This window comes from Lichtheimia ornata, assembly GCF_029851405.1.
Source record: "Lichtheimia ornata isolate CBS 291.66 chromosome Unknown scaffold00037, whole genome shotgun sequence".
Lineage (NCBI taxonomy): Eukaryota > Fungi > Mucoromycota > Mucoromycetes > Mucorales > Lichtheimiaceae > Lichtheimia > Lichtheimia ornata.
Window position 1 is genome coordinate 37,924 of NW_026695357.1, and position 25,711 is coordinate 63,634.

Below are 25,711 nucleotides of genomic sequence, written 5' to 3' on the forward strand. Positions count from 1 at the left end.
CTTGCCCATTCTACTCTACACACCCGCAGTTCTTAACAACGTTTCTGCTTCATTGAAAACCAACTTTAGTCGGCCAACGATGTACCAGCCATTGAATTGGGATATTTGACAGTCCTTCCCTTACAGCAATGTTCATATCCTTACTTTCATTCAACCTGGAAATAACCTGAATCAACTAAGCTCAGCAAAGGCGATCCTATCGCAACGGGTTATCCTCCCTTCAAAAGCAAAGTCCTCCGTGATAATCCGTGCTCAGTGATTAAGAATTAAGAAGCCGGAAATAGAGTCTTTTACCTCTAGATTGCGTCAATCGGCTTATAAAATGTTGGCTTGGTCAAAGTTACGATGCACGATTGGATCGCGCGAGATTATCATCCATCATTAGCCAACCTATACATTATATCGCTGCTACCAATTCAAGCTTTGTAAATGCGATCACAGCAGTATATGACTAATCATGTAATAGTTTAACTTTAATTATGAGTGTAGACAAAAGAAACGATGATGAAGACCTATTATATGATGACAAGGTCGGCTCTCATCCACAGGATAACAAAGAAGACGTCCCACCGTCATACTTACATTAGCTTGGAACTTGACGTTTTAGAGCATCGAAGCTCTAATACTCTACAACTCTTATAATTAACATGGGCGCGAAAAAAAGAGAGAGATCCTGCGTCGCCTAAACCCAGCCCAATTTTTTGGGGTTTATCGGACTAGTGTGTATGTACGCGTTTCTTTCATATTATCTTCATGATATGTCTTCAGCACTTTTTTCGATAGTTGCAATATTGCCTGTAATACTATCGGCTATTGCCATTTACTGCCATCAGCGCACTTATGGCACTCTCGACATTACGACTAGCTCAGTAGCCTACGATCGTGCACAATATCACAATGTACTTGATTGGGATAAATACGCATTGTATGTGGAAGGCGAACCGACAATGATCTTTTCTGGAGAGTTTCACTATTGGAGAGTACCTGACCGTGAACGATGGTCCTACATACTCAAGCAATATCAATCGATGGGCATGAATACAATACGCATTTACTTCCACTGGGGATATCATTCTTCGCAGGAGGGAGAGTACAACTTTGAAGGCAACCGTGACATCGAATATTTGCTTGATCTCTGTGAGGACCTTGGATTGTATGTTTTAGCTGCACCTGGTCCCTATATTTGTGCTGAGACGCAAGCAGGAGGCTACCCTGGCTGGCTTATCGCGAAGCGTCACTTACGCGTCCGACATGCTCAATATATGCTTTGGCGTACCTATGATGAAGAATTTGCACAGTATGAGATTGAATGGTTGAATCATATCCTCCCGATTATTGCCAGGCATCAAATTACAGAAAACCAACGATCAAAAAGAGGATGCGTGTTAGCCCTTCAACTGGACAATGAACTTTTTGAAACAATGGCTGCTATCTTACCAATCGGATTACGGGATCAAATGCGCGTGCTTGCCAAAGCTGCACGTGACGCAGGCATCACAATTCCTTTATTCAGCAACGACGGGTTCGAAGAAAGTAGCTGGGTAGCTAGACCAGAACTCGAATCTCGAAAAGGATTTTGGTCGACCTCTGCTTTCGGTTTGGATCTATACGGCTTTGACAAATATGTCGGTACGTGCCCTTATCTCTTCACCATTTCCTTGCATCTAATGATAAACGGCATTTGTATACAGTGTTTCCCCCCACGAGTGATCCCACTAGTTGGCTTATTGATACCGGGAATTCTACCAGTGGCTGGAAAGAGTGGAGTACAAAGCATATGGCAAGCTCAATGGATCGATTGGAAAAGACTGTGCGTGCATTTGGAGGAGGTGCTAAAGAGGTAAGTTGAATGAATATGTAAACGGTATTTCATTCGAAGCTTATAACATATTGTAAACATAGTCACCTTTATTTATCCCTGAACTACAAGGTGGTTGGTTTAATCATTATCAGCTTGGTCATACATACGACCAGATTTACGATTTTTACGGTGACGAATATACCAAGGACATCGTGGAATCTGCATTGGCTCAAGGCGTATCCATGACGAACTTGTATATGGTTTATGGTGGAACGAACTGGGGCACGCTCGGAGATCCGTAAGTTAATAACCACAGATATAAAGCTACAGTATATCGATTGACATTTAATGTCTTTGTAGGGACGTCTACACTTCTTACGACTATTCAGCTTGTATTCGTGAGTACGGTTATTTATCGATGCGTGGTCGCCGTTTACGTGAGACTATATTATTTGCACGCTCTTTCGATCCATATTTTACGCGTACAGATCGACTCCCTAAGCGCACCATCAAATCGACAATCAAACGAACGATAAGCAACCAACGTGTATCACGCGACGTAGATAATCCAGTCCTCTTCACTTTTTTCCGCAACTTCAATACCGAAAAGATCGACCTTTTTGATATGCAAGTACAGTCGTCGGCCGGCAATTTTACAATGAGTTGTTACCTCCCATACAAGCATGCATTCATATCTGTTGGCAACTACAAAGCTGCTAATGGCCTGGTACTTCTGCAAGCTACTGTGCCTATCCATCTGCGAATGTTGAGCGAAGATCAAACTGAAGAAATTTGGATCATCGAACCGAATCAGTTTGGTGGATTGGCCTTTGAGCATAAGCAAATGTATATCACTGGGAATATGCAAGATGACGTTCTACGACGAGATGGACCTGCAGATATATTGAAATTTGAAAAAGAAAGCGGTTGGACAAAGATCGGATCGGAAACAGGCAATTTATATATTATTGGCTTGACTAAAGCCCAAGTCAGCACGCTTTATGCTGACTTCCAAGATCCTTATTGGACAAAGGGCAAAAAGCGATATCCTGGATTTATTGCATGGGGGACCGACACGATGGTATATGATCAAAAAACCCAGCAGTTGGATGTTAACTACCGTCAGCAAGATCGTGATCTTCACGTTGTTTCGTTTTCGCCTCCAGCTGACAAGCGTCTTGCTCGACCGAAACGAGGACTGTATTACAGCATGCCTTATGTATACGTAACTGAACTCCATCATCAACAACAATTGCCAGCCCCAATACACACTGCCCTTAGTAATTGGCAAGCTCGTACAGTGAAATTTCTTGATATGCAGTGGCATCCGTTAAAGCAGTTAGAAAATGGAAAGCTCAGTTTTGAAGCCTTGGATTACCATTATCTCAGTGGACACGTTCTTTACAGCACTGCATTTGATACACCTATCGGCCGCAATGTGAAGTTATCTCTCAACATCCGGCATCGTGCAACAGTACTCGTCAATGGACATGTGGTTGGTGGTCATACAACCTATTCACGGCAACTCTTCTCAGCAGGAGCCAAGATCGGACCCGACCCATGGTTCTTGGGCACACGCACCTATGACCTTACACAATATTTGTCAGACGACAGCGTTAATACGCTGGTTGTACTGGTTGACAACTTCGGTCTTAATCGACAGGCGTTTATCATGAATGATGTACGGAATCCTCGTGGAATTATCAAGGTGCATTTAAGTGGCGTCTCACAACAACCGGCATGGAAGATAACAGGAACTGATACCCGTGAGCTTTCGAACCCATACAATTCAACCGGATTTCCCGATGAGCTTACACCAAGCAATGAATGGGCACCAATGGAAGTTGATACAGGAGAGGGAAATCAATTCGTGCTCAGTACATCCCAAGGTGCTCAGTGGGTGCAATTCAATTTCAAGCATACACGACTTACCAACATGCACATGCCGTTACGTATGCATTTGAACGGTTCATTCACTGCGTTTGTATTTCTGAACAATGCATTGATTGCACGATATTATGGTAATGGTGACAGCCCACAGCACGACTTTTATCTGCCGGACCAGTTACTTCAACATCGTAACAGCGTTCACATGCTGGTTTACACTTGGGAAAACACAACCGCTGACGTTTTCATTTCTGAATGGCCGGTAAATCAGAACAGTGGTAATTTATTACCAGAATCTTCGGCCTTTGCCACCGATGCTTCTGTCCATGTAGTTTGGAAAGATGCCCTGAAAATTTAACAAACAACCCAGTTATCTTTTAACTTCCATCACCACACTTTCATTTGTTGGGAAGAAAATAAACGTTGATTATGCTCCATAAATCATATCTTATACTACATTAACAAGTTTATCTAATTTACCAAGCATGGATTAATTGTTGAAGCAAAGGATGTCACTAAGCAGTCCTATCAGTATCTTTTAACGTTACTTTTTGCATTGCCTCTTACCACATTTTTAGCCATTCCTCTTCACGGGTATTTCGAAATAACCAGTTACGGAGCTCCAAGAACATCCATACTTTTACCCAATGTGGAGCACTTCCATGTGCTTGGACATCCTTCACACCTTCAATTGCTGCTTTGCCACGATCTTTGATGGTATAATCCCGAAGCACAGGAAGCGCACTTTTGAATAGATCAAGGTCTGGATCTAGCTGACGGCCTATACCCTCGAGCAACATGATGCTTACAACAACGTTGACAAAGTCTCCCTCCAGCTTGACATGGTGTGCACGAACCATATTCATCGCATTATGGAGTAGATTGCCGATCTTAACAGCGCCTAACTTAAAAGTGTTCTGCTTCAAACCGAGTATAAGATTTTGCATGCGTAATGCAAAAACATCAGGTTCGATCACAAGCTCAGGTGTTCGACATCGTTCCACCATTAATTCTCCTGCTTTATACCCATCAAATTCAGCAATGGCTTGAAAGAGATCCAGAAAGTTCATACGGTCCACATCGTTCAACTCGTTTACCAAGCCCGCATCAATGAAAATTAGACGAGGCGAATAACCTTCATCATTGAGAGCGCCGAGTTCTCTGTGAATTTCTTCGTGGTCTCCACGAACGGCAAGTATCCGTTCAACTGCGACGTCGCCGTCATCCTCTGTGTAATGGCCCGATAACTTAGACCATGCTCGCTGAATGGGATTATGTGCTGATGGTTTGTAAAATTTGACCATGATATTGCCTGGGTGTAAATCCGCATGCACGAAGTTGTGAATTATCAGCATATGCTATTGAAGGTATCAATAACGAGAAGACCCATTAGCAGATTATACATACCAGAAATGTTTTCAAGCCTAAAAGAATCAATCAGATTTCGACATGATGGAGGTGCATGAACTTACCTATATTTGCAATCTTTCGATCATACACAGCATGTGTTTCAGCGTGTTTTCTTTCATAAGCTGCTTGTTCTAGAAACACATTAAGCGGTATTCCATTTTCGAACTCTTCGATCAACATATCCTTTGTCGTGAATGCAAGAACCGGTTGTGGAAACGTCACCTGGTTAGAGCCACCAAATTGTTCGTTGAATCTTTGTAGATTTCTTGCCTCAACGCGTAGATCTAGTTGATCGCGCATCATTTCTCCGAACACCTTCACTTCTTCTGGTAACGATATCCAGTGGATGGTAGGTATCAGTGTCAACGCGCTGGCGAGAAAATCCAAAATTCTAAGATCTCGATCCACTATCTCCCTGGCTTTTGGGTGCAAAACCTTAATTGCGACAGTTGTATGTATGTTGACAGGTTTACCATCACAATCCAGTGTCTGCACACAATCTGAGGTGACAACGTTGTTTTGTATAACAAACTGGTCACGCATATAGCGGAGGATGATGTCTGGGCGTATTTTCGCTTTGTATACTTGTGCTATCGCTCCAACTCCAAGCGGTGTTTCTTGTAGCTCGCTGAATACTTCTTGAAGGTCCCTCCCAAAAGCTTCTGCTAGGACTTGCTTTGTATATGAAAAAGGATGAGGGTCGACGTGTGAATGGAGCTTTGATAGGCGTATGCAAAGAGCATGGGGGAAAAGATCGGTCCTTGAAGCAATCCATTGGGCAAGCTATTCACAATCATTAATTATCATGCTGTTTAAACCGACATCAATGACTGACAAGTCACCTTGATAAATGTAGGTCCGGCGCGCTCCATTTGGGCAGCCAATAAATCAAACCACCAAAGTGCTCCGCATCGTTCATTTTCCTCTTCCCGTACACGTGGACCCAAGATTAAGAGAGGCACCGCTAACATTACTGGTGCAAAGAGTATGACAATGTGGATCAAGCGGCGTAAAGTAAGAAGTGGTTCTACCAAATACGCGTCCAAAGACCTTGTCAACTGGTGAAGCAACCCTTTCGGAGGTACTGTGGATGATGTCGCTGGCACAAGTTCATTTTGTACTCTTTTCGGTTGGATTAAAACAAGGCGCTCATGATTCACATCATGGTTTAATGGGAAAACACATAAAACTCGTATTTTTGATAAGGCAAGGGCTGGAATGGGTCGCACCCAGGTTGATCCAACGATTGAGGGCTGAAGCGATGGTGTTAGGAAACGGCGAATTGTAGACCGCATCGATCCTGATGGGAGCAACACGACCGAATTTTTGAGTACTCGATCGCTGATAATAGTTGTACATCGCATTCCAATATCAATTCTCGACCAGTTGAAAAAAGCCCTTTGCAACTCTGTACGGGATTTAGTGAGCATTGCCATTTGCACCACCTTCTATTAAAGCCCAGACTGCGCGTGTCCTTTGGTAGCAAACATGAGCCTTCAGATGATTTTTTTTTGTAAATGTGGCCTTTATTTATACTCGAAAGGAATCAGTGGGAGTGAAGAACATTAAAAGTGAGGAAAATAATAAGGATAGAACTGGGTTCTCGACTTTTATTATCAGAGTGATAGCATTCATGAACAATTAACAAGGGTTGCATGTATACGACCTGCTGTATATATATCAGGTGAAATAACAGCAAGCTTGTAGGATTACCGCATTCTCTCTCCCTTCCAACGAGATGCACGAGAACTCGAAAGCGGGACGGGATGTCATCCTCAATTTCGTCTCGGTCTCGCGAGATCTCACATGCCGGCTGGGACTGGGCTGCATTTCTATTCTCTGGCATCACCATTGGCACTGGCCACTGGGTTATAGATGGGAAGGCTGATCATGCCAAGCGGGTTTCACTTTGATTACACAGGATACCTTTTTCATTTTTTTTTTGTATGCAAGTGTTGACTATTTTTAATAGGCATCAGGATTTTCATCTCCTTTGTACTTTGGATAATATCGCAAGTTGATCAGAGAAGGTATGAAACATGTCCCTTTGCCCCCGCACGAGCGAATTTTTTCTTTGTTTCTCCACAAGTCACAAGTCGGCCGCATCTGAAATTTGTTTTGCGATCATGAAAGCAGCCACTGTGGTCAACATTGACTAAGAAGTCACAGCCGTCAGAAGCAAGTGAAGTCCTGTACCTCTTGAGCACGTGATCTCTCCCATATGAACTTCTGTTACTCAGTTCTCAGCGTTCTACATGTCAGCCACCCTTCAAATTGAAAACCCAACTATAAAACCGCTCTTGTTCTACAACTTTGGTTAGTGACCCAAGATGATCCGAGAAGATATGAAACATGTCCCTTTGTCCCCACAGAAGCGAATTTTTTTCTTTTTCTCGACAAATCGCAAGTCGACCGCAACTGAAAATTTGTTTACAATTATAAAAGCAGTCCTTGTGGTCAGCTTTGACTAAGGCATCACAGTGGTCAGAGGCAAGTCAAGTCATATAGTTGTGAGAATGTGATCTCTTAGTCTCTTCGCCTTGCGAGAAATCATGGTAACTGGTAACAGCAGTGCAGTGATCACGTGGAGGAAAAGGATGCAAAGAACCTAATACATCGAGTCGTTGCCTTCGTCTAACGCCAACGATACATGTACAAAAAACCCCGGGTAAATGTTAGTGCATGCCAGGGTCAGGCGAACTTGTGGACCTGCAGCTGGGATGAAACAAATTGAAAATTGGCTGACATAGGAGTACAAAACGTCCGGTGAGTATAAAATACAAAACGCTCGGTGAGTATAAAATACAAAACGCTCGGTGAGTAAAGTATTTTCCCGGTGTAAAGAATACATAAAGATGGCGGGTTAATCAACCAATGTATTGTATCGGATGTATTATTTTTTTCATTTGTTTCATCAAAGGTGATATCTACAACGGGACAAGAATATTTTCAATATTTCTAATTTTCTACATTACGTCAGCTATGCAGCACTAAACTGGTATTTGTAAATAAATCCTTCCTTTGAAACTCGCAAAACGTCATGAAATGTGTGAAAGCGACCTCAAGATGTTATGAAATACGTATAAATCACCTCTGTGGTCATCTTTGAGGACTAAACGTGATATTAAACTCTAGAAAGGGGTCTCCTACATATGCCTTTGACTCACACTATTGCATCAATTTTATAGAAAGGAAGATCTTGGATACACGTTAAGCCTAAATATTATTATAAGTAATTAAAATGGAGCTTTAGCTTCCTAATGCGTACTTTTAGCCTCGAAAACCGTCTAAATATTCAACCATCGGGTGACGATTTGTGTACAGCCCAGTTCGCACATAACGTCGGTGGGTTAACCCACCGACGTATTGTACTTTTACCCAGCGGGCGTTTTGTACCCCTATATCAAGCCGACTACCATGCCACCAAAAAATTTTGAGGCTGCAATATTTTTGAGTTTGGGGTCCATGCAAACAAAATTTTTTTTGGGTCTGGGCCTTGTGTAACAAAGACGGCTCTATATTTTGCCGGGTACATTTGACCGATGTGGGTCGAAAAGGTGACCACGTGACCATGGAACCACTTAAAAGCGAAAAACATAGAGTTCGCCAAAACTTTTTTTTTACCATCAATCGTGGCCAGTCATGAGAAAACTTGCTGGTCGTGCTCGAAACTTCCTTGTCTGTGAACATGGACTTTCACAACGACGATTCTAAAATTCCCCCATCCAGCTCCACCCCATCACCTTTTTTTTCGACGTCCAAAAAAATTTTTTTTTGGCTGATGGCGACATTTGCTAAATCCCTGATTGCCCACCACGAACCTGACACTTACTCACTAGCTACTTCCAGACACGCCGAACAACTTCGTTCTAATAAGAGCCCCATGCTTCATTGTAAAGTTATGGCTTAGGGCGTCTTTTCCAGTACGGCCACTGCAGGCGGTAGGGTGATTAGCGTAGGCGGTACGGGTCGGCATAATTTCTCGCGGGACGAGATCTCGCGCCTACGAAAATCACCTTTTAAGGGGTCATGCTCAATGCCCATCCCTGCCACTACGATATCTACTTTCGGATATTGTGAAATGGGATCCAAGGCGACAATGTTTATTGTTTCTACAACATCGACTATCTCCATCACTGACGTAAGTGGTTGACACCCTGCACGATACAATCACCACCAACTCACAACATCCACTCCATCTGATTGACAACATCACTATTCACATCCTACATTCACTCGAACATTTACAAATTGAGTGAAACATGGCTGGATATGCTCGAACAAGTACCTGTGGAAGATAGATGACGATGCACAGCTTGGAACCCAAACAATCGTTTTGACTTTCCTCCTAAAGTATTCGACACCATAGCAAAGTGTAGCTACGCAAGCTTATGTGGAGTCTTGGTTTGCTGGTGGCATGTTTGGTACTATGGCTGCATTCGGCGCCTTTGGAGTCGTCAAGAGGAGCAGGAACACAAAAAGGATATTCAAGCTAAGATGGAGCCCATTGTCGACGTTTGTCTTCAGAGGAGACAGCTTCGTCAAACGTACAAATTGAAATTGGTTCTGTACAAGAGGAAGCTGAAACAAGGACAAGTAACAGGCGAACAGGCTAGTTGTGTCCAACAACGATACGTAAAGGAGAGACGAATACTAATTACCAACGTGGAACCGGATCGTCGTCTGACTTTGGTTGATCCCAACTTGACCTATGCACGTGATTCAGGCAACAAGAAAGCTACTTTCCCTTATTCAACGACAAAGATATATAAATCCTTATGTGCAAGATTACTACTTTTGATATTGGTTAAGCATCAATAAACAAGGGATGAATTATATGCTACGATCAAGGCAACCAGCAAACTGCTATCATGATCAAATCTCAGCCTAGTCCCAGTGGGTCCTAATCAAAAGTCTCTCAGGGTGAAGATAAGTTTTATTTTACGCAAGTAGAGAAGGTATATGTATGCTTAAACTGGTACAAGTGTGACTCAACAGGATGCAATGCCTTTATAGAATCACAAGACCCATCCTTTTTCAGGAGTGATATTACGTGGTAATCATTTATTAATTCAAGCGTGTGGTATTATACAACATGGAAAGATGACCCAATCTTAATAAGACCCTTCATTGTGTTGATAATGCGAGTCATTGGATATTTGCACGAGAACTTCCTTGCAGAATGGTATGATCGAGATATGGGCCCATGGTGTGCAGCGGATATTGATAAAGGCGCTGTATGTTTGCCGACCGAAACATATGCTGAATGATAAAGACCTGATATGTCGTTACCTACACTTCGACAGCGGTTTTCGTAGAGTACATTGTTATCACGTTTGTGGTCATACCAGATACAGCACCAGTCATACAAATTACTTTGAGTAGGGATATGGTCATCATGACTAATGCTACCATGACAGCCATACAAACCTAACGGATTGTACAAAACTGCCATTTCACTTGGGGCGCCAACCGGGCATAAGCACACAGGCATACAATGGGTCCGCGGGAAATCATCGCCGACCCATGGATTCCCTCGTCATGAATGACCTTTCGCGAGATTGATACAACCAACCTATGTAATCAACCTACAATGTTATTAGAGCTACCGTGACGATTGAATGTGAAAAAGACGCAGCGCTACCATGATAGCCATACAACCCAAAGGACTGAACAAACTGTCACTTCACTTGGGACGCCAACCGGGCAATTAAGCACACAGGCATACCATGGGTTCGCGGGAAATCTTCGCCAGCCCATGGATTCCCTCGTCTTTTGCTCAAGAGATGAACAACAGCAAGGAAATTCAACTGCGTATCCCACAACAAAAAGTCAAATTCCTGCAGTCTGAAACAAGTCATTCATGTGTGGTGGAGGATCCAATGACCATGTAACTCCGCAACCCGGACGAAAGCGACCCACATCACCTTCCCTCGTTAAAGCCACCTATGTCAACATGAACACACCCCCATCCCACAGTCCCAATATTATCTTGTAAAAACGTATAGATATCCACATTCTTGAATAAAGTATCAGTAGTGAGCTTCTTATTTCAGAGAGACCTAGTTTGGGATCCTGCTTGTGAGTGTGAGCGTGTTTTCTTATAGTGTAGCGAGCTTTATTCTTATTGAGATGTTTCTAATATTTCTATGGTGATCCTTTTTCCTCACTGCATCATACGCTATTCTTGTTATCCTTTGAGCTCCCCATATTGTGCTTTTGAGATCCAATTTGAGGTTCCCATTTCATATACTATTGTTGCAGCAGACCATTGGGTACGTGTTTTAGTATAGACGACCCCCTTTTATTCCACGTCGACTCACATGGCAGGGTTTTCAGACTTAGGCCTTGCTGCTGACTTGCATCCGGTTTCATTCCCGACTTCAGCTTTCATATCATCATGAAGTCGTGCTCGTTCTTCTGGCAGCGATGTGAGAAATACCAGACATCCAACATATACTTGACATAGCTTACCAAGCTTATTATATATCACTAGTCAATATACCTCGTTGATCAATGTATTAAACATAAGATTGCAAGGTGAATCGCTCGTCTGATCATTAGGATTACAGCACGACATTTGACATGTACATTGATTACATATAATACCAGAATATCTTTAACCTAGAAGTTTATTGTATGACTCAAATATATTATGTCTATTTCACTATGAGATATTCTTCTTTTGGAACACTATTGGAGTGATGGATGTGATGCGTACAAGTGTATAAATGTTCCTTAGTTAGTCTTCTCTATTCTTTCTCTACTAGATATGCTTGACTTAATCTCTTATAGTACATGCACCGGTCTTTTGTTTCTTGCTCATTTTTCATGTCTTGACTAGTATCTGTGGATTATGAGATTGGTGATAATGGGTGTATCAATTGATGCCGTACTTAATGCAAAGTAAATAAGTAGACATTGTAGACACTGGTAACTAGAGCCCAATGACAGTGATGAGAAACGTTTATTATTGGCTTGTTTACTTGGGCGCCAACTTCCAGAAGACCAGTTGTTCCATTATGACTTGCATATAAAAGAAAGCTATATCCAATACATGTATCACATCAGCGCATATTCAAGAACGTGACAACCATTATTACTCTGGTATAGTGACATAAAAGACATGCGGATGCAGCACACACATCATTTCCAAGTTAAAGCGATAAAGCCGAGTGTTGTCCTACTTTAATAATGCTCTCTTTCAAAGTTACCCTCTAATGTAGCTCAAAACATTAATATGGATGCCATTTTCTTCAGCAGGCTTTTGCATTGCTGCAATACTACTTTATTCTGTATTGTGTGCATTATATCGATTGTACCAGCAGGTCAGAAGCCTGTACTGCTAGACCAACGTTTATATCAAGAACCCAAAGATTTTACTTAGCTACCTGAATGTGTATTGCGCATTCCAAAAATTGTACTTTTTTCCTTTTGCATTGAAACCTTTTGTATTTTCAAATGCAAAGCAGTGTAGCATATGAATGGATAAAATGGAGGTGCTGAGTTTGGTTTGTTAGCCAAATGCTGCCGTCTAAAATATTCATTCTCAGCTCGTAGGATATCCCAGCAAAAGGACGCGCAATTTGTCCACCTTCACCAACTATTACACAGCATGCTACAACCAAAGTCTGGTGTTTTGCCTTACTATCAAGCTAAAATTGAGGAATGCGAGCTTGTCATTAACGACAAAGCACAAGATCTTCGACGTTTGCAAGCACAAAGAAATGCTTTGAACGCTAAAGGTGCAGGCTCACCAATATTACGCGGCATCTGGGCCATAACTGATCGTTTCTATTGTGTAGTGCGTTTGCTGAAAGAAGAGCTTCAACTTTTACAGGAACCAGGATCATATGTGGGCGAAGTCGTTAAAGTCATGGGCAAGAAAAAAGTTCTGGTTAAGGTAAGAATAATAGTGGGAGAAGAATTCCAATCCAAAGTGCAACAACTAAGATTGCTGTTGTTATAGGTTCATCCTGAAGGCAAATATGTTGTTGATCTCGCATCCGATATCGATGTTTCCCAGTTGACTCCTACTACTCGCGTTGCTTTACGGAATGACTCTTACCAGTTGCACAAAATATTGCCAAACAAAGTCGATCCTTTGGTGTCGCTGATGATGGTAGAGAAAGTACCTGATTCGACGTATGAGATGGTTGGCGGTTTGGAACAGCAGATCAAAGAAATCAAGGAGGTGATTGAACTACCAGTGAAACATCCAGAGCTCTTTGAATCTCTTGGTATTGCGCAGCCGAAGGTAAGATCCAATAGGTCTTTCCCTAGCAATATAACTTATCAAACACTGGCTAGGGTGTATTGCTTTATGGTCCTCCTGGAACTGGCAAGACGCTATTGGCACGTGCAGTCGCACATCATACCGATTGTCGATTTATTCGCGTTTCAGGCTCGGAACTTGTACAAAAGTATATCGGTGAAGGTAGTCGTATGGTTCGTGAACTCTTTGTAATGGCCAGGTATGTTGAAAGTATGTATACTATTTTGGATACGCGTTAACATATGCCACTATAGAGAGCATGCTCCGTCAATCATTTTCATGGATGAAATTGACTCAATCGGTTCAGCTCGTTCGGAAAGTGGTGGTGGTGGTGACTCTGAAGTCCAGCGTACAATGCTTGAATTGCTGAATCAATTGGATGGTTTTGAGCCTTCGAAGAACATCAAGGTATTCCTTCCAGCGATTGCTTATGATCACATGTGCTAATTCATGATAAAAAGGTCATCATGGCCACCAATCGCATAGATATTTTGGATGCTGCTTTACTTCGCCCCGGCCGCATTGATCGTAAGATCGAATTCCCCCCACCAAGTGAAGCAGTAAGTGGTTTATTCTGGAACTTATCATTTGACCACTGACCATATACATCTTTTCCTACATAGGCTCGTGCTGATATCTTGAAGATCCATTCTCGGAAAATGAATCTCACTCGTGGAATCAACTTGCGAAAGATAGCAGAGAAAATGACAGGTAGCAGTGGTGCAGAGGTCAAGGCCGTGTGTACTGAAGCCGGCATGTTTGCTCTTCGTGAACGACGTGTGCATGTTACTCAAGAAGACTTTGAGATGGCGGTCGCCAAGGTCATGAAGAAAGATTCTGATGCAAACACAAGTCTTAAGAAGCTTTGGAAGTAGTTGATTTACGTTATAAAAAAGACTCAATATATTATGCAATGATGCTGCGTTTATCAGTTGTCTTGCTTTTTTTGTTTTAGCTTGTGCTCAATATCACGCATTTCATCGTCTAAAGTCTTTAATCTGGTATCTAATAACTCACTGTACTCTTCGTCAGATATTGTCCGTATCGGCACCCAGCTTGGTAGAGAGAATTCTTCAAATACATTTTTTGACGTGGATGGTGAAGGATTCAACCGGTCACTGTTGGCCTTGATGATCGCATTTTGACGCCATTGGTTACCAGCTGAATACATGCTTTGAAACACTCCACAAATAGTTCCAAAAATGATAGCTCCTGGAATAACACCCTTTGGGCCGCCTATTAAAGAATTAAGTATGTATGTTACAGCCCCTACATTATAATTCGCTTGTATTACTTACGATAAACCGCTGATAAGAGGCCACCTGTAGTCGCACCAGCCAAGGTACTATTTATTAAATCGCTCCTCTGTGATGCTTTGGAAAGGGATGGCAAATGCTCCCCATATTTGCTGTGGTTGTAGTCGACAAAGGTTTTGCGGATAACTGAGTAAATGAATATTAGTTTCCCTGCGTCTTGTTCCATATCATTTAAGATGTACTTAGAAAGGTAGCACTAAACATGCCACAGTTGAGCGAAGTGCTTAGGGCATATTGCTTTACGGGTGCGTTGGTCAGAACGGCAGCAGTGGCGCCAACAGTGCCACCTGCTAATGCTAACATATGTTCTCAGTTTTTCAGCGACATTGGTCAAGTAGTCATGTGAAATACCAGCAATTAACGAGCCAGTGAAGACCGTCTTTATGGCAGACCGATTGTGATCACACATTATGGTATGCACCTCGAGCAACAACGAGCACAGCTAGTTTTCATTTAACCACTGAACCGTCACAAGGAAGGCTTGAAGGAGTTTTGAAATGTCCAAGATCACCTGACTTGACGGTTTGAGCTGAAGGACTTTCGCACACACACATATACAACCCCTCTCTTTTACACGAAGCTTCATATACGAAAGAAACATGTACTTCACACTCAAGGTGAGTATTCAATATCAATCCTATATTCTTAGCGCACGTATACTTATCACAATGACACGTATAAAACACGTCACTTTTGAAGTATTAAAGAAACTGTATCTTGGGCTTGTCTGAGTTGAATCCCTGATTACAGCAACATGTGTCTCTGGTGTTCTTGCTTTTTCATGGCATATACTATACGTCTAAGCTAAGCTTCTAAATACAATATATAACGTCTGAATTTGCACACCAAGCAAGAAAGTGCTGGATAATGAGAGAAAAAGGGGACTCCATTGCATGACTGTGCCTGGAGGCTGTATATATACATAGTCAATTAGACAAGAATCGTAGAGGCAAATGCTGTTAGCTTGGTTAAAGTACATGAGTTTATTCTGTATTTGACGTTCTTTCTAGGGTCCCTCCATGTAAATCGATGAAGAAGGGTATATTACGCCTGCGCCAAACTTGTTCAAAAAATCGCCTTCGACAATCCGCATGATAGCGATTTCCGCTTACACAATCACAGTCCGCAGACCCTTTGAGATAGCTGCAGACATGCTTCTGAGTGCTCAGGAACACCATGGGAATTTCTTGATCAAGATTAAAATATTCCTTGATCCTTGGGCCCACCTTTGTCTTGAGTGCTACCTTATGGCTCCGATAAAGATGGACCGTGCTGGTATCGGCATGCGTGAAAATCAGTATGACATTACTCCAAAAATCGCCATAAGAACCCAGCATGTCGGAGAGCCTGCAGAGGCACAGCATGATATTGTCCTCGCTAGGCAATAGTAAGTGAGTGAACGCACAATATTTACGATGAGAGCTGTTTTACCTTGTTGATACTTTGAATACCATCAAGATACAGTGAATACCATCCGTGGATGCCATATCCACCATCTTTTGTTGTATTGCAGGCGAAAATTCTTGATCACGAAGCTCCGAATCTCCAAAACCTGGTGTGTCGACCACTTTGACGCTGCATCCAAAAGTCGTTTTCTTGGGACAATGTGGCTCAAGTGGTTTCCAGAACCCGCATACTTGCTCGATTTGCGCAGTTTGCGACTAGAATCATTTTTTAGTTCCAATCGAGTAGTAACACCTTGCATATACACACACACTTTCACAGAACGCTTACGATGGAATGCGTCGTAGCCTAGCATATCGTTTAATAGGCTGGATTTACCATCTCCTGTTTTTCCAAGAGCAATGATATTGGCTGTAAAGAGTGGCTCTTCTTGTCGACCGGTTGAACTGTTCACATCAAGCGTTGCTGTTTTCAAGTCATGTTGTGCTGCTATCGCTAGAGGATCCTGATCCGATTCTAAATAGTGGAATGGGCTGTCCATTCTTCGAATTTGCTCTTGGTTTGGGATGTGATGAAAAAGAAACTTCGCGAAGAGCGGACGAAGTCGTACTGAGATATCGATTACCTAGTAAATTCTTACTGCATGACAGCTGATATGGATAACTTCGGACATCCAGCGAGGAAAATGTGCCACGTGACGCCATTTACATCCTCAAGGAACGAGATGCCGAGCAACCTTGTTCTCCTCTAGGGTGGAGCAGTCATTATTCTGATACAGATGGTCTGATTCATTCGATAAAAATGAGCAACCAGTATTAGTTATTGATCGCGATTCATTAGAGGAAGAAGAGGAACCATCACCATAATATTTGGAACCTTTCTCATTGACCACCAGCAACAATGATGATGGTGAACACTGTCAGCCGTACATATATAACCCAAAACACTTGGTAGAGCGTCTCCAAAAGGATCAGCATTGATCCAATTGCGTGGGCCAAGGAAGCCATTGAACACGATCCCCTTGATTTGCCTGACCTCAAGGAAAGAAGATATCCCACTTTGGGTGACGTATTTACGTATGCCGAGTACGTTCTCAAGGAATTTATTGTAAATGCTTTCTATACCGATCAATGCTCAATAATAATAAATGACTTCTAAGGGCAACATACTATTTTACTCAAATGCAACGGGTTTTGTCTCTGCAGAAGGAGTATGCTCCTTTGAAAACGCAAGGACCTTGTAGATTCTGCCCATCATTGCCGGATCAATAAGCCGTTGCACACTTTTGACAACATTCATCCTGCTTTCAGGGGTTTTTGCATGCTTCAATAACATCTCGGTACGGGCTTGTATCCCCAGATTTTGCAAGAACTTTGATTGTGTGACTGGACCAAATGTCTTGACATCTTTTACGAGAGAGCGGTTAATCGCCAGTAATCAAACATATCGATAGCATTCAATTACCAGGATATTGTAACATTGCTTGCTTGAGAGCTGCAAAGTCTACATCAGCGCTAAGATCGGCACTTCCCGGATCACTCATAGGATGAACTATTTCATGTTTTTTGATGGCCTTAAATGATTGTCAGCGTGCCAAGCTTGGAAATGAAATGCATATTCTTCTCACTTACTCTTACAGTAGACCCTTGAGCATAGTCCTGACCATAATCGATGATCAAGCCTGTTCCACCATTTCTTTGCAGAAATTCCGCCATTTGACGACTAATATTCCAGCTGTCAGGGGAGATTTCAACGCGACTGCCAACGCTGTATTGATTATATTCCTCTCCTTCCATGAACGCTTTACTTGCCACTGTCGGTGTAGACGACCGTACTAAGCAAAAGTTACGCGTACTACAGTTACCATTGTTCAATAAGCCGCATAAATATAACCAATACCAGCACATACCTATCCTCGGTTTCATCAATATCAACAAGTAGCTCGCGCCAACCTTCCTCGGTTTTCTGACATCAGCAAAGTGTTTTAGACCTAATTCATATCCGTAACAGACTCAACATCGATGTTTGTGTTACCTCAAAGCAATGGACGGCAAGGGCGTCAAAAAATTCGTGGGCCATTAGAAAAGTCCATTTATCTATGCCGTAATTAGAGTTGTGATCAGGACACATTTAAACCATATCTTACCAGGAACCAATTCGATGCCATCATGCCAGTGAATATTGATCCCATCACTGCGGACGACGGATGTAACTGTTTCTTCAGTAGATCGTTCGGCGAGCATCCCTCTTTGAACGGTTCGCAGCTTTGGACTTGCTTCAATTAAATGAACATCGCCGATAGTCTTGTAAAAATCAGGGAATTTGGAAAGTGCCTATACGATACTTTAGCTGAGAATATTGCTATTATTCAAAGTACTTACGCGCAGCATGTCGCTCATCAATGTGCCTCTACCAGGGCCCAATTCAACGAATTGTGTTTCTTTTGGCTTGCCCAGCCTCATCCATTCTGTCAAATACCATATTCCTGCCAGCTGCATTACATAAGCCACACGTGATAACAGGTAAGGGTTACACTTGCCTCTCCAAATATCTGGCTAATCTCGGGAGAAGTGACAAAGTCACCTTGTGATCCAAACACATCATCATGCATGTAGTAACCACTCAATGGGTTTACGAGCACTTGTCGCATATAGTGTGCTAGTGTCATAGGGCCTGTGAGCTGTATCCAGATGTTAAAACTGTTCTTTAGTTGAAACTAGGTTATAGGTGTACCTTGATGGAGTCGCGTAAATGTTTTCCAAGAGGCGAAAGCGTCTCCTTATTGAAAGCATTCTTCGATGCTGAGGAGTAGCTACGATGTAGCTTCAATTGTAGAAATGTTTGTCGTAATAAAGTGTACATTGGAGTAAAACGTGCTGACAGCTGGTTGCTACTTTGGAGCAAGTGTTTCGAGCGGAGCAAGACCGTTGTTGGTGGGTGGGTGGGGGAATAAAAAAAACAAACGACGCGATCTTACAAGCTTGGCTCTTGGTTTTGGACAATTGAAAAGAATGTTGCAGGCGTTGAAACTGCACAGAACTCTTGGTGCCAATCGCTCATCTGCCACCGTTTTTAGGGTGAGTAAAACAAGGACGTTTCTGTTAGCAACGTGATCGCTAATTAACAACAGCAATATGCGAGTTCTACTACAAAACAGCACAAGAGCTCTATTGGCTTGAAACTTGCAGGAACGGCATTAGTTGTATCGACAGCTGCTGGAGGAGTCGTATATTATGGACTTAACGACAAAGCTTTCCATGATACATTTGTTGAGCATGTGCCTCACGGTGCAGCTTTTCTTGGATACTTTGAAGACCTCCGAAGCAAACATGATGTTGATGCGTACCGAGATCAAGCTGCGACGTGGAAGAAACAAGTGGAAGATTACAGTGGACAGGCACAGAATGCAGTCAATGGTGTATATGATTATGCCAGTGATGCCTATCTCAAACTGACTGGACAAAAACAAGTTCAAGCTGAAGCACCATTGATCAAAGATGAAAAGCCAGTCAAGGTGGATGCTGGAAGTGCTACCATCACCACAGATGCTACAAGTACAACTCCAACAATCGATACAACAATCGAGAAACCTGAACCCATTATCATCAAAAAGATCAACTCGGATAATGCTGTCATTCACGAATTAACCCAAGTGTTGGTGGAACTTGCGACTATTCTCAACGATGCCAACTTGGCTGATAAAGGACGAGATATGATGGCAGAAGCAATGGAGCGTCTTCAGGATCTCAATAACAGTTACAAAGGACTTGGGCTTGAGCGAAGTGCGATTTTGAACGACTTGATTCAGCTGAAAACGAAAGCCAACACCATCGCCACCAACCTCAGTAATTATCGGGATGATACAGCAAAATCCCTTGAGAACATCCATGTTAAAACAGCCAGCAATCTTCAGGACAGCGAAGAGACCCTTTTAAATGAGAATGAACAAGAACGTACGAACATGAGAAAGATGCTTGCAGAGCTTGTAGCACAGGAACTTGATGCACAAAAGAAGCGATTGGAGAATGACCATTCCGAAGCTTTATTACGCCAGGCTGCTCAGTTGAAGGATGAATTTGTTCGCCAAGCCAAATATCTTGTGGAAAAGGAAAGAGCGGGGCGATTAGGCAAACTCGAGACAATCAATGGACGATTCAGTGCTTTGGAAAACCTCTCACTGAAGAATGCAGCCGAACTTGACAAGTCGAGAATTTCACATTTGATGCATATCACCTTTGGTGCTTTACAAGATGCGATTGAGAAACCCCAGAAGGTCAGCTTTGTGAGCGAACTTGAAGCATTCCGTAGCAGTGCCGAAGGCGACGCATTGTTACGCGTGGTTTTGGATACTATTCCTCGAGAGGTTGCTGAAGAAGGTGTGGAAAGCATGCGTGATTTGACGGCCAGATTTGAGCTTGTAGCCGACCAAGTCAGACAAGTTGCACTTGTCCCTGAAGATGGTGGTTTTGGTTCCCATATCATCAGTATGATCATGGCCAAGCTGATGTTCCGCAAGCAAGGTTTAGTACAAGGAAACGACATCGAGGCTATTTTGGCGAGATCTGGATATTATTTGAAAAACGGTGATCTGGAAAATGCAGCTCGTGAATTGAATCAACTTACTGGCTGGCCTAAGCGGTTGGCATGTGACTGGATTGAAGCAGCTCGCCGACACCTTGAAATCAAGCAGGCATTGCAGGTAAATATAATAGAAGGAACGCTAAATGCTTTTCTCGATTCTGAAATTTATATCATAAAGGTTGCAGAGACGACAACTGTTCTTAACAGTTTACTGGAGGCTTAGGTTATATGATACTTTAGATCATGTAGTGAAACTTTATCTGAATTCTTATAAAGGCCTTGCTATATGTATTCAAATCAAAAAAAAAAACATTTACTCCTAATGTTTCTAGTTTGTTGTCATTTTGCAGCAACGGAATCCGGCAAAAACATAAGGATAAGCAGCTTGATACCAATTTCGGAACGAGACACGCTCAGCAATACGTGGTACAGTGGCCCAGCTTCCACCAATGACAGCATGATGTTTGCCATCAAAAAAATCGGCCGAGTAACCAGGATAAAGTGTAGAAGGGACGAAACCTTCATATTGATCCCATATAGTCGATGTCCATTCCCAAACGTCACCAAGCGTATGGACTTGCTCATTGGATACGTCAGTGGGATGCCATACCTTGAATCCAACGTTGGGGACCTTGCATCGCTGCGAGCTTGCAGCTGTATGGACTCGGAAACGAATAAGCTCTGCCTCTGTAGGAATTCTCATACCATAAAACTTCGCATAGCCATCAGCCTCTACTTGGGAAACTTGAACAGGCCAATTCATCGCCTGGGACATGGGAAGTGGTCCATATACAGAACGAACACCTATCTCGGTCGATCCAGGCAAGTGAACCCATGAAGCAGGCATTGTGGCATTTGAAGATTGCTCCAAATACTTGAGATATTCTCCATTTGTGACAGGCCGTGTCTGGATATCAAAATGCGTCACATGCATTTCTCGCGAAGGATGCTCATTGTCCCATCCGAACTCTGTGGAATCCTGCGCTGATTCTGGATCATCATGGCCAATAGTGACTTGTCCTCCAGGAATCGATGTGAACGGTGCTGGATCAAGGAACTCCCTCTTGGTACTTTTCAATCTGTAAGGTGAAAGTGGTGGACGTGTGTTGGGACTTTGAACAAGCATATAAAGCAAAGTCTCAAGGTGCATGGCTTCATGTTCATAGCACATCCATACTACACGCTCCTTACGACCACCACAAATCATACCATGGTGCGACTTTGACTCCCAATGTTGCAATAGACGTTGTAGCCGGGTACGTACTTTCTCCTGATATTCAACAATCGCCTCCACACTCGGCCAATCATCATCATTCGCAGGTACTTCAGAATGTGGGTTGCACTTTGCTGGATCATCCATGTCAGGATCAATACCACGCTCAAAGATGGTTGCAAAACTTTCAGGCTTGGTCATGGGAGAACCCTGATTAAGGTCATCATCAACAGCATGGCGAGAAAGTTGTATATCTAGGAACGCTGGGATATGGCCAAGATAGAAGATAAATGGGTGTCGAAGTGCTATAGGACGTTCAAAAAGCATGCTGCGATGATCCAACATAGTCCTTGTTACAAGATCCCAAGCTCCCCAAAGCTGTATCCACTCCGAAACTGACGGCAGAGACTTTGGCCAACCATGGTTAAGCGATACATGGCTGAGACCCTCACAATGCTTGACATCATGATCATTGCTACAAGCTTGGCAGTCGAGAACATCAGTTTTGGGAGCCTCAGGGTAAAGCATCTGTAGAACATCCGCCTGGTTGCAGGTAAAACTAAATGGACGTCGTTCAGCAAGCACCAAAGCATACTCGATCTCATTCGACTGCCATTGCTGGATCTTGTCTAGCTGTGCAGCCGATAAAATGTGGGTCATCTCGGAATCAGAATACTTGTATGAATACTCCACATGTATCAATTCTCCACGATCAACTTGTATGTTCACAGTTCCTTGCGGACGATGATAGGTGAGCTGCATATCCTCCAGAGCTCTGTAATGTGCAACATGTCGACCAACTTCAGCTTGATAGCGAGAGTCATATGTAAATTTCGAGCGTTCGATAAGAGGTTGCCCAACGATACTGTTCACGTGATCCAGACCATTCATGATGAATTCTCTAGTGACTCCTTGCCGATCATCGTAGGCATGCTTAATAGTGGTCGGATCTTTACGTTTGTCAAATCCAATGAGGAATAAATCTCCGGCAGCCATGCAAGTTTGCTGAATGTGATGCAAAAACATAACGGACTCGCGACGGTTCATGTTTCCTATAGAGCTACCAAGCCAAAGGAATAGCTTCTTCTGTCCTTGTTTAAAGTACTGGCTGAGCCATGGAATGCCTTGTTCGAACGTGCCAAGTAGACCAACGAGTTCCACGTAGGAAAAACTTCCAAGAGACCCTAACGAGCGCTCGAGCTCATTCTGGTCGAGATCAAGCGCGTAGTAAGTGACCTTTAGTTTCCGGCTCTCGATTGCGTCAAGGACAATGGATGTCTTCCTCAGTGATCTACATTATATATACATATATATATATATCGTATGCGTATGATCACTTTTTATATGACTTACCCTGCACCAAGTTCAATGATCACGCTGTTTTCCTCAAGCTGTTCCACAATTTCGGCTGCGCGTTCTCTCAAAATAGACATCTCTGCAGTTGTAAGGTAGTACTCGTCCAAGTAGGTGATGTCATTGAAGAGTTGGAGCCCTCGGTTATCGTAAAGCACAAAGGTTGGTATTGACTTGGCACCATAAGGCTTGTCAAGAGTATCTATGATGGTATCCGCCAGGTCTTCATCATTGAACGCATCGGCCGATGACTGCTCAGTTGACGCAGGTGGAGTGGGAGGACTAGCATTTCCGGTTGCCGTCTTGAATTGTGTGAGTTTTATGGCACCAGCTTTAGGATTACGGATGTCCAAAATGCTGTAAACAGATGAGTCTCGGGGTGGTGTATCCATGAGGGAACAAGATAAGTATGGGGAGAATTAGTTGATTGATCAATGCGCTTTATATAAATACCAGCCGATAATCACCAAACACTTGGTGTATCAATTTTTCGCACGATCTAACTTTTTAAAGCTAGAAGATCATTTGATTCCTGCCGACATTCACATACGTGGGTATAAACTGAGCATGATATTACAGGGAGGATAAAATAAACATAAAGGCGAGATATAAACAATCAATACGGTGTGCTGCAATGCATAACTATGGCTGCAACGTGAATAAATTATTCTAACCTATACACCGATTCCGGCATTTATAGATGTAGTGGAAGGTGCTGTTGGTTTCCCACGTCGGAACAAGGACCATAGCCTCCAAGTCTTTGGTTGTGCACGCGTTTGCGGTACTTGCGTATTTTTATATTCCTGCGAGGCCAAAAGTTGCTCAAGCCTATGTTGAGCTGCTTCATAATTCTCTGCAGCAGCGAGTTTGTAGTATTCAATAGCCACAGCATAGTTTTTGGGCCAGTCTTCACCCTTGAAAAACCTAAATGCATGACGCGTCAGGGTACACAAGGTCGCATGAGCAAATTTTTTTGTCCTACATCTCTCCGAGCATGAATCTGGCATAGTTGGCATAATTCTGCGGGACATCTCGTTGGCTGGCTGCTTTCTGATAGTATTCGAATGAACGTAGAAGGTCCTTTGGCACGCCTAAGCCGGAACGATACATATCCCCCAGGCATGTTTGACAAAAGCTTAAACCCGAAGGCCATATTTCGTCGCCTCTGATACACCATTCATGTGCTTGCTCATAGTCCTGTTTGATCTCTTTTTCAATACCAAAAAAATAGATGCGTGATAACGATTCTATTGCCAATGGGAAACCTTGCGTAGCAGACTGTGTTAGCCAAAAAATAGCTTCTTGGACGTATTGATTATTGCCAGTTAGCAATACGTCACCAACAATGTACTGGCAATATTGTTCCCCTGTGGCTTCTGCCACGCGACGCGCGTACTTGTACGCCATATCAAGGTCACGTGGAATCTTTTCACCACCCTCATAGTATAGCCTGGCAAGATTGGTAAATGCGCGTATATTGGCAGCTGAAAGACGTCGAGGTTGTGTAGTCGATTCTACTGCTGTCTGGTAAAGGGTTACACTTTGCTGTAAATCGTAAATGGATGGGTATTTGATGATGTCGCTTAGGATTGCAGCGAGCTCAACTCTTGCATTGCTGTGCCCAGCGTTCACTGCTTTTCTCAGATACGCAACGCCTTGTTTCACATCATGGTCAACACCAATGCCATCGATAAGAACCAACCCAGCTAAAAAGCAAGCTTGTGCGGTGTCTGCATCTGCCAACTCAAATATAGTATCGAGCAAAGGTTTCTCAAGACCATCTTCGCACATGTCCTGTCTGCAAGCTGCCAATGCAAGCGATAGTCGGCGATCGAATATGCTCCTGGTCCATATCTCAGCCTCGCTCTGATGGGGGCTGTCTTCGTCAAGGAAAATCGTGATAAGCTTAGCCTTTGCTTCTATGTTACCCTGGTATTTGTATTAGAAAATCATGATGCATTATATAACGTAATTCTTATTCATCACCTTTGCTGCCTCATATCGTAAATACTTTATAGCTTGTCTTTTCAACGTTATACGATCGTGCTTTTCAAATGCAGGATGTAGTAGTGGGGTCGTTGTAATGAGCTGTATAGCTGCAATCAAAAGGAGTTAGCTTTTGAACGTTATTAGTTTATACCATGCTTTGTGTATACCAGTTAACATGTGAAGCTCTGGAGAGATCCCGGCATCAGCCAGCAGATTTTGGAATTCCATTTTACAGAAGTTTCATATTCCAACGCACCTCGGCTCCGAGTGACTACAAAAGTGAAAATTCCGGCCCCGGCTTGGTAACATACCATGATCCTTGATCGGATTGCTTGATGTGCCTTGGTTACGGCATACCACAAGCTGTCAAGTAGCCCAAGCATCTCCTGGGTATAAAATTATCCATGCATTATCTACTGGGGAATAACAAGGGAGCCCGATCATCTTCGTGATAGCAAGTTTATCAGTGGTGTTATGGTAGT

The 25,711-nt window shown here is 42.9% G+C and overlaps 9 protein-coding genes across 9 annotated transcripts; 3 read left to right on the forward strand and 6 right to left on the reverse strand.

The window, feature by feature from the left end:
• Nucleotides 1-758: 758 nt before the first annotated feature.
• O0I10_007528 (uncharacterized protein) lies at nt 759-4,046 on the forward strand (the record flags this gene model as incomplete). The annotated part of the gene is made up of 4 exons (XM_058487543.1): nt 759-1,629; nt 1,692-1,840; nt 1,903-2,099; nt 2,162-4,046. The coding sequence occupies 4 exons, from the start codon at nt 759-761 to the stop codon at nt 4,044-4,046; spliced, it is 3,102 nt and encodes a 1,033-aa protein (XP_058341594.1).
• A 132-nt stretch (nt 4,047-4,178) lies between these two features.
• O0I10_007529 (uncharacterized protein) lies at nt 4,179-6,069 on the reverse strand (the record flags this gene model as incomplete). The annotated part of the gene is made up of 5 exons (XM_058487544.1): nt 4,179-4,203; nt 4,256-4,916; nt 4,990-5,046; nt 5,161-5,881; nt 5,941-6,069. The coding sequence occupies 5 exons, from the start codon at nt 6,067-6,069 to the stop codon at nt 4,179-4,181; spliced, it is 1,593 nt and encodes a 530-aa protein (XP_058341595.1).
• Nucleotides 6,070-12,713: 6,644 nt separating this feature from the next.
• On the forward strand, nt 12,714-14,248 carry O0I10_007530 (26S protease regulatory subunit 8; the record flags this gene model as incomplete). The annotated part of the gene is made up of 7 exons (XM_058487545.1): nt 12,714-12,843; nt 12,904-13,001; nt 13,068-13,355; nt 13,409-13,572; nt 13,628-13,781; nt 13,835-13,933; nt 13,997-14,248. The coding sequence occupies 7 exons, from the start codon at nt 12,714-12,716 to the stop codon at nt 14,246-14,248; spliced, it is 1,185 nt and encodes a 394-aa protein (XP_058341596.1).
• A 53-nt stretch (nt 14,249-14,301) lies between these two features.
• O0I10_007531 (uncharacterized protein) lies at nt 14,302-15,098 on the reverse strand (the record flags this gene model as incomplete). The annotated part of the gene is made up of 4 exons (XM_058487546.1): nt 14,302-14,609; nt 14,672-14,815; nt 14,872-14,976; nt 15,041-15,098. 4 exons carry the CDS (start codon nt 15,096-15,098, stop codon nt 14,302-14,304), a joined length of 615 nt encoding a protein of 204 aa, XP_058341597.1.
• Nucleotides 15,099-15,672: 574 nt separating this feature from the next.
• Nucleotides 15,673-16,634, reverse strand: O0I10_007532 (uncharacterized protein; the record flags this gene model as incomplete). Its single annotated transcript, XM_058487547.1, has 3 exons — nt 15,673-16,066; nt 16,121-16,350; nt 16,407-16,634. The coding sequence occupies 3 exons, from the start codon at nt 16,632-16,634 to the stop codon at nt 15,673-15,675; spliced, it is 852 nt and encodes a 283-aa protein (XP_058341598.1).
• Nucleotides 16,635-17,266: 632 nt separating this feature from the next.
• O0I10_007533 (uncharacterized protein) lies at nt 17,267-18,955 on the reverse strand (the record flags this gene model as incomplete). The annotated part of the gene is made up of 9 exons (XM_058487548.1): nt 17,267-17,499; nt 17,558-17,666; nt 17,725-17,947; nt 18,003-18,058; nt 18,128-18,189; nt 18,240-18,426; nt 18,475-18,585; nt 18,633-18,773; nt 18,827-18,955. 9 exons carry the CDS (start codon nt 18,953-18,955, stop codon nt 17,267-17,269), a joined length of 1,251 nt encoding a protein of 416 aa, XP_058341599.1.
• Nucleotides 18,956-19,104: 149 nt separating this feature from the next.
• O0I10_007534 (uncharacterized protein) lies at nt 19,105-20,897 on the forward strand (the record flags this gene model as incomplete). Its single annotated transcript, XM_058487549.1, has 3 exons — nt 19,105-19,170; nt 19,224-20,792; nt 20,853-20,897. 3 exons carry the CDS (start codon nt 19,105-19,107, stop codon nt 20,895-20,897), a joined length of 1,680 nt encoding a protein of 559 aa, XP_058341600.1.
• Nucleotides 20,898-21,002: 105 nt separating this feature from the next.
• O0I10_007535 (dimethylhistidine N-methyltransferase) lies at nt 21,003-23,632 on the reverse strand (the record flags this gene model as incomplete). Its single annotated transcript, XM_058487550.1, has 2 exons — nt 21,003-23,178; nt 23,241-23,632. The coding sequence occupies 2 exons, from the start codon at nt 23,630-23,632 to the stop codon at nt 21,003-21,005; spliced, it is 2,568 nt and encodes an 855-aa protein (XP_058341601.1).
• A 282-nt stretch (nt 23,633-23,914) lies between these two features.
• Nucleotides 23,915-25,457, reverse strand: O0I10_007536 (uncharacterized protein; the record flags this gene model as incomplete). Its single annotated transcript, XM_058487551.1, has 4 exons — nt 23,915-24,164; nt 24,223-25,169; nt 25,227-25,336; nt 25,397-25,457. 4 exons carry the CDS (start codon nt 25,455-25,457, stop codon nt 23,915-23,917), a joined length of 1,368 nt encoding a protein of 455 aa, XP_058341602.1.
• Nucleotides 25,458-25,711: the final 254 nt, after the last annotated feature.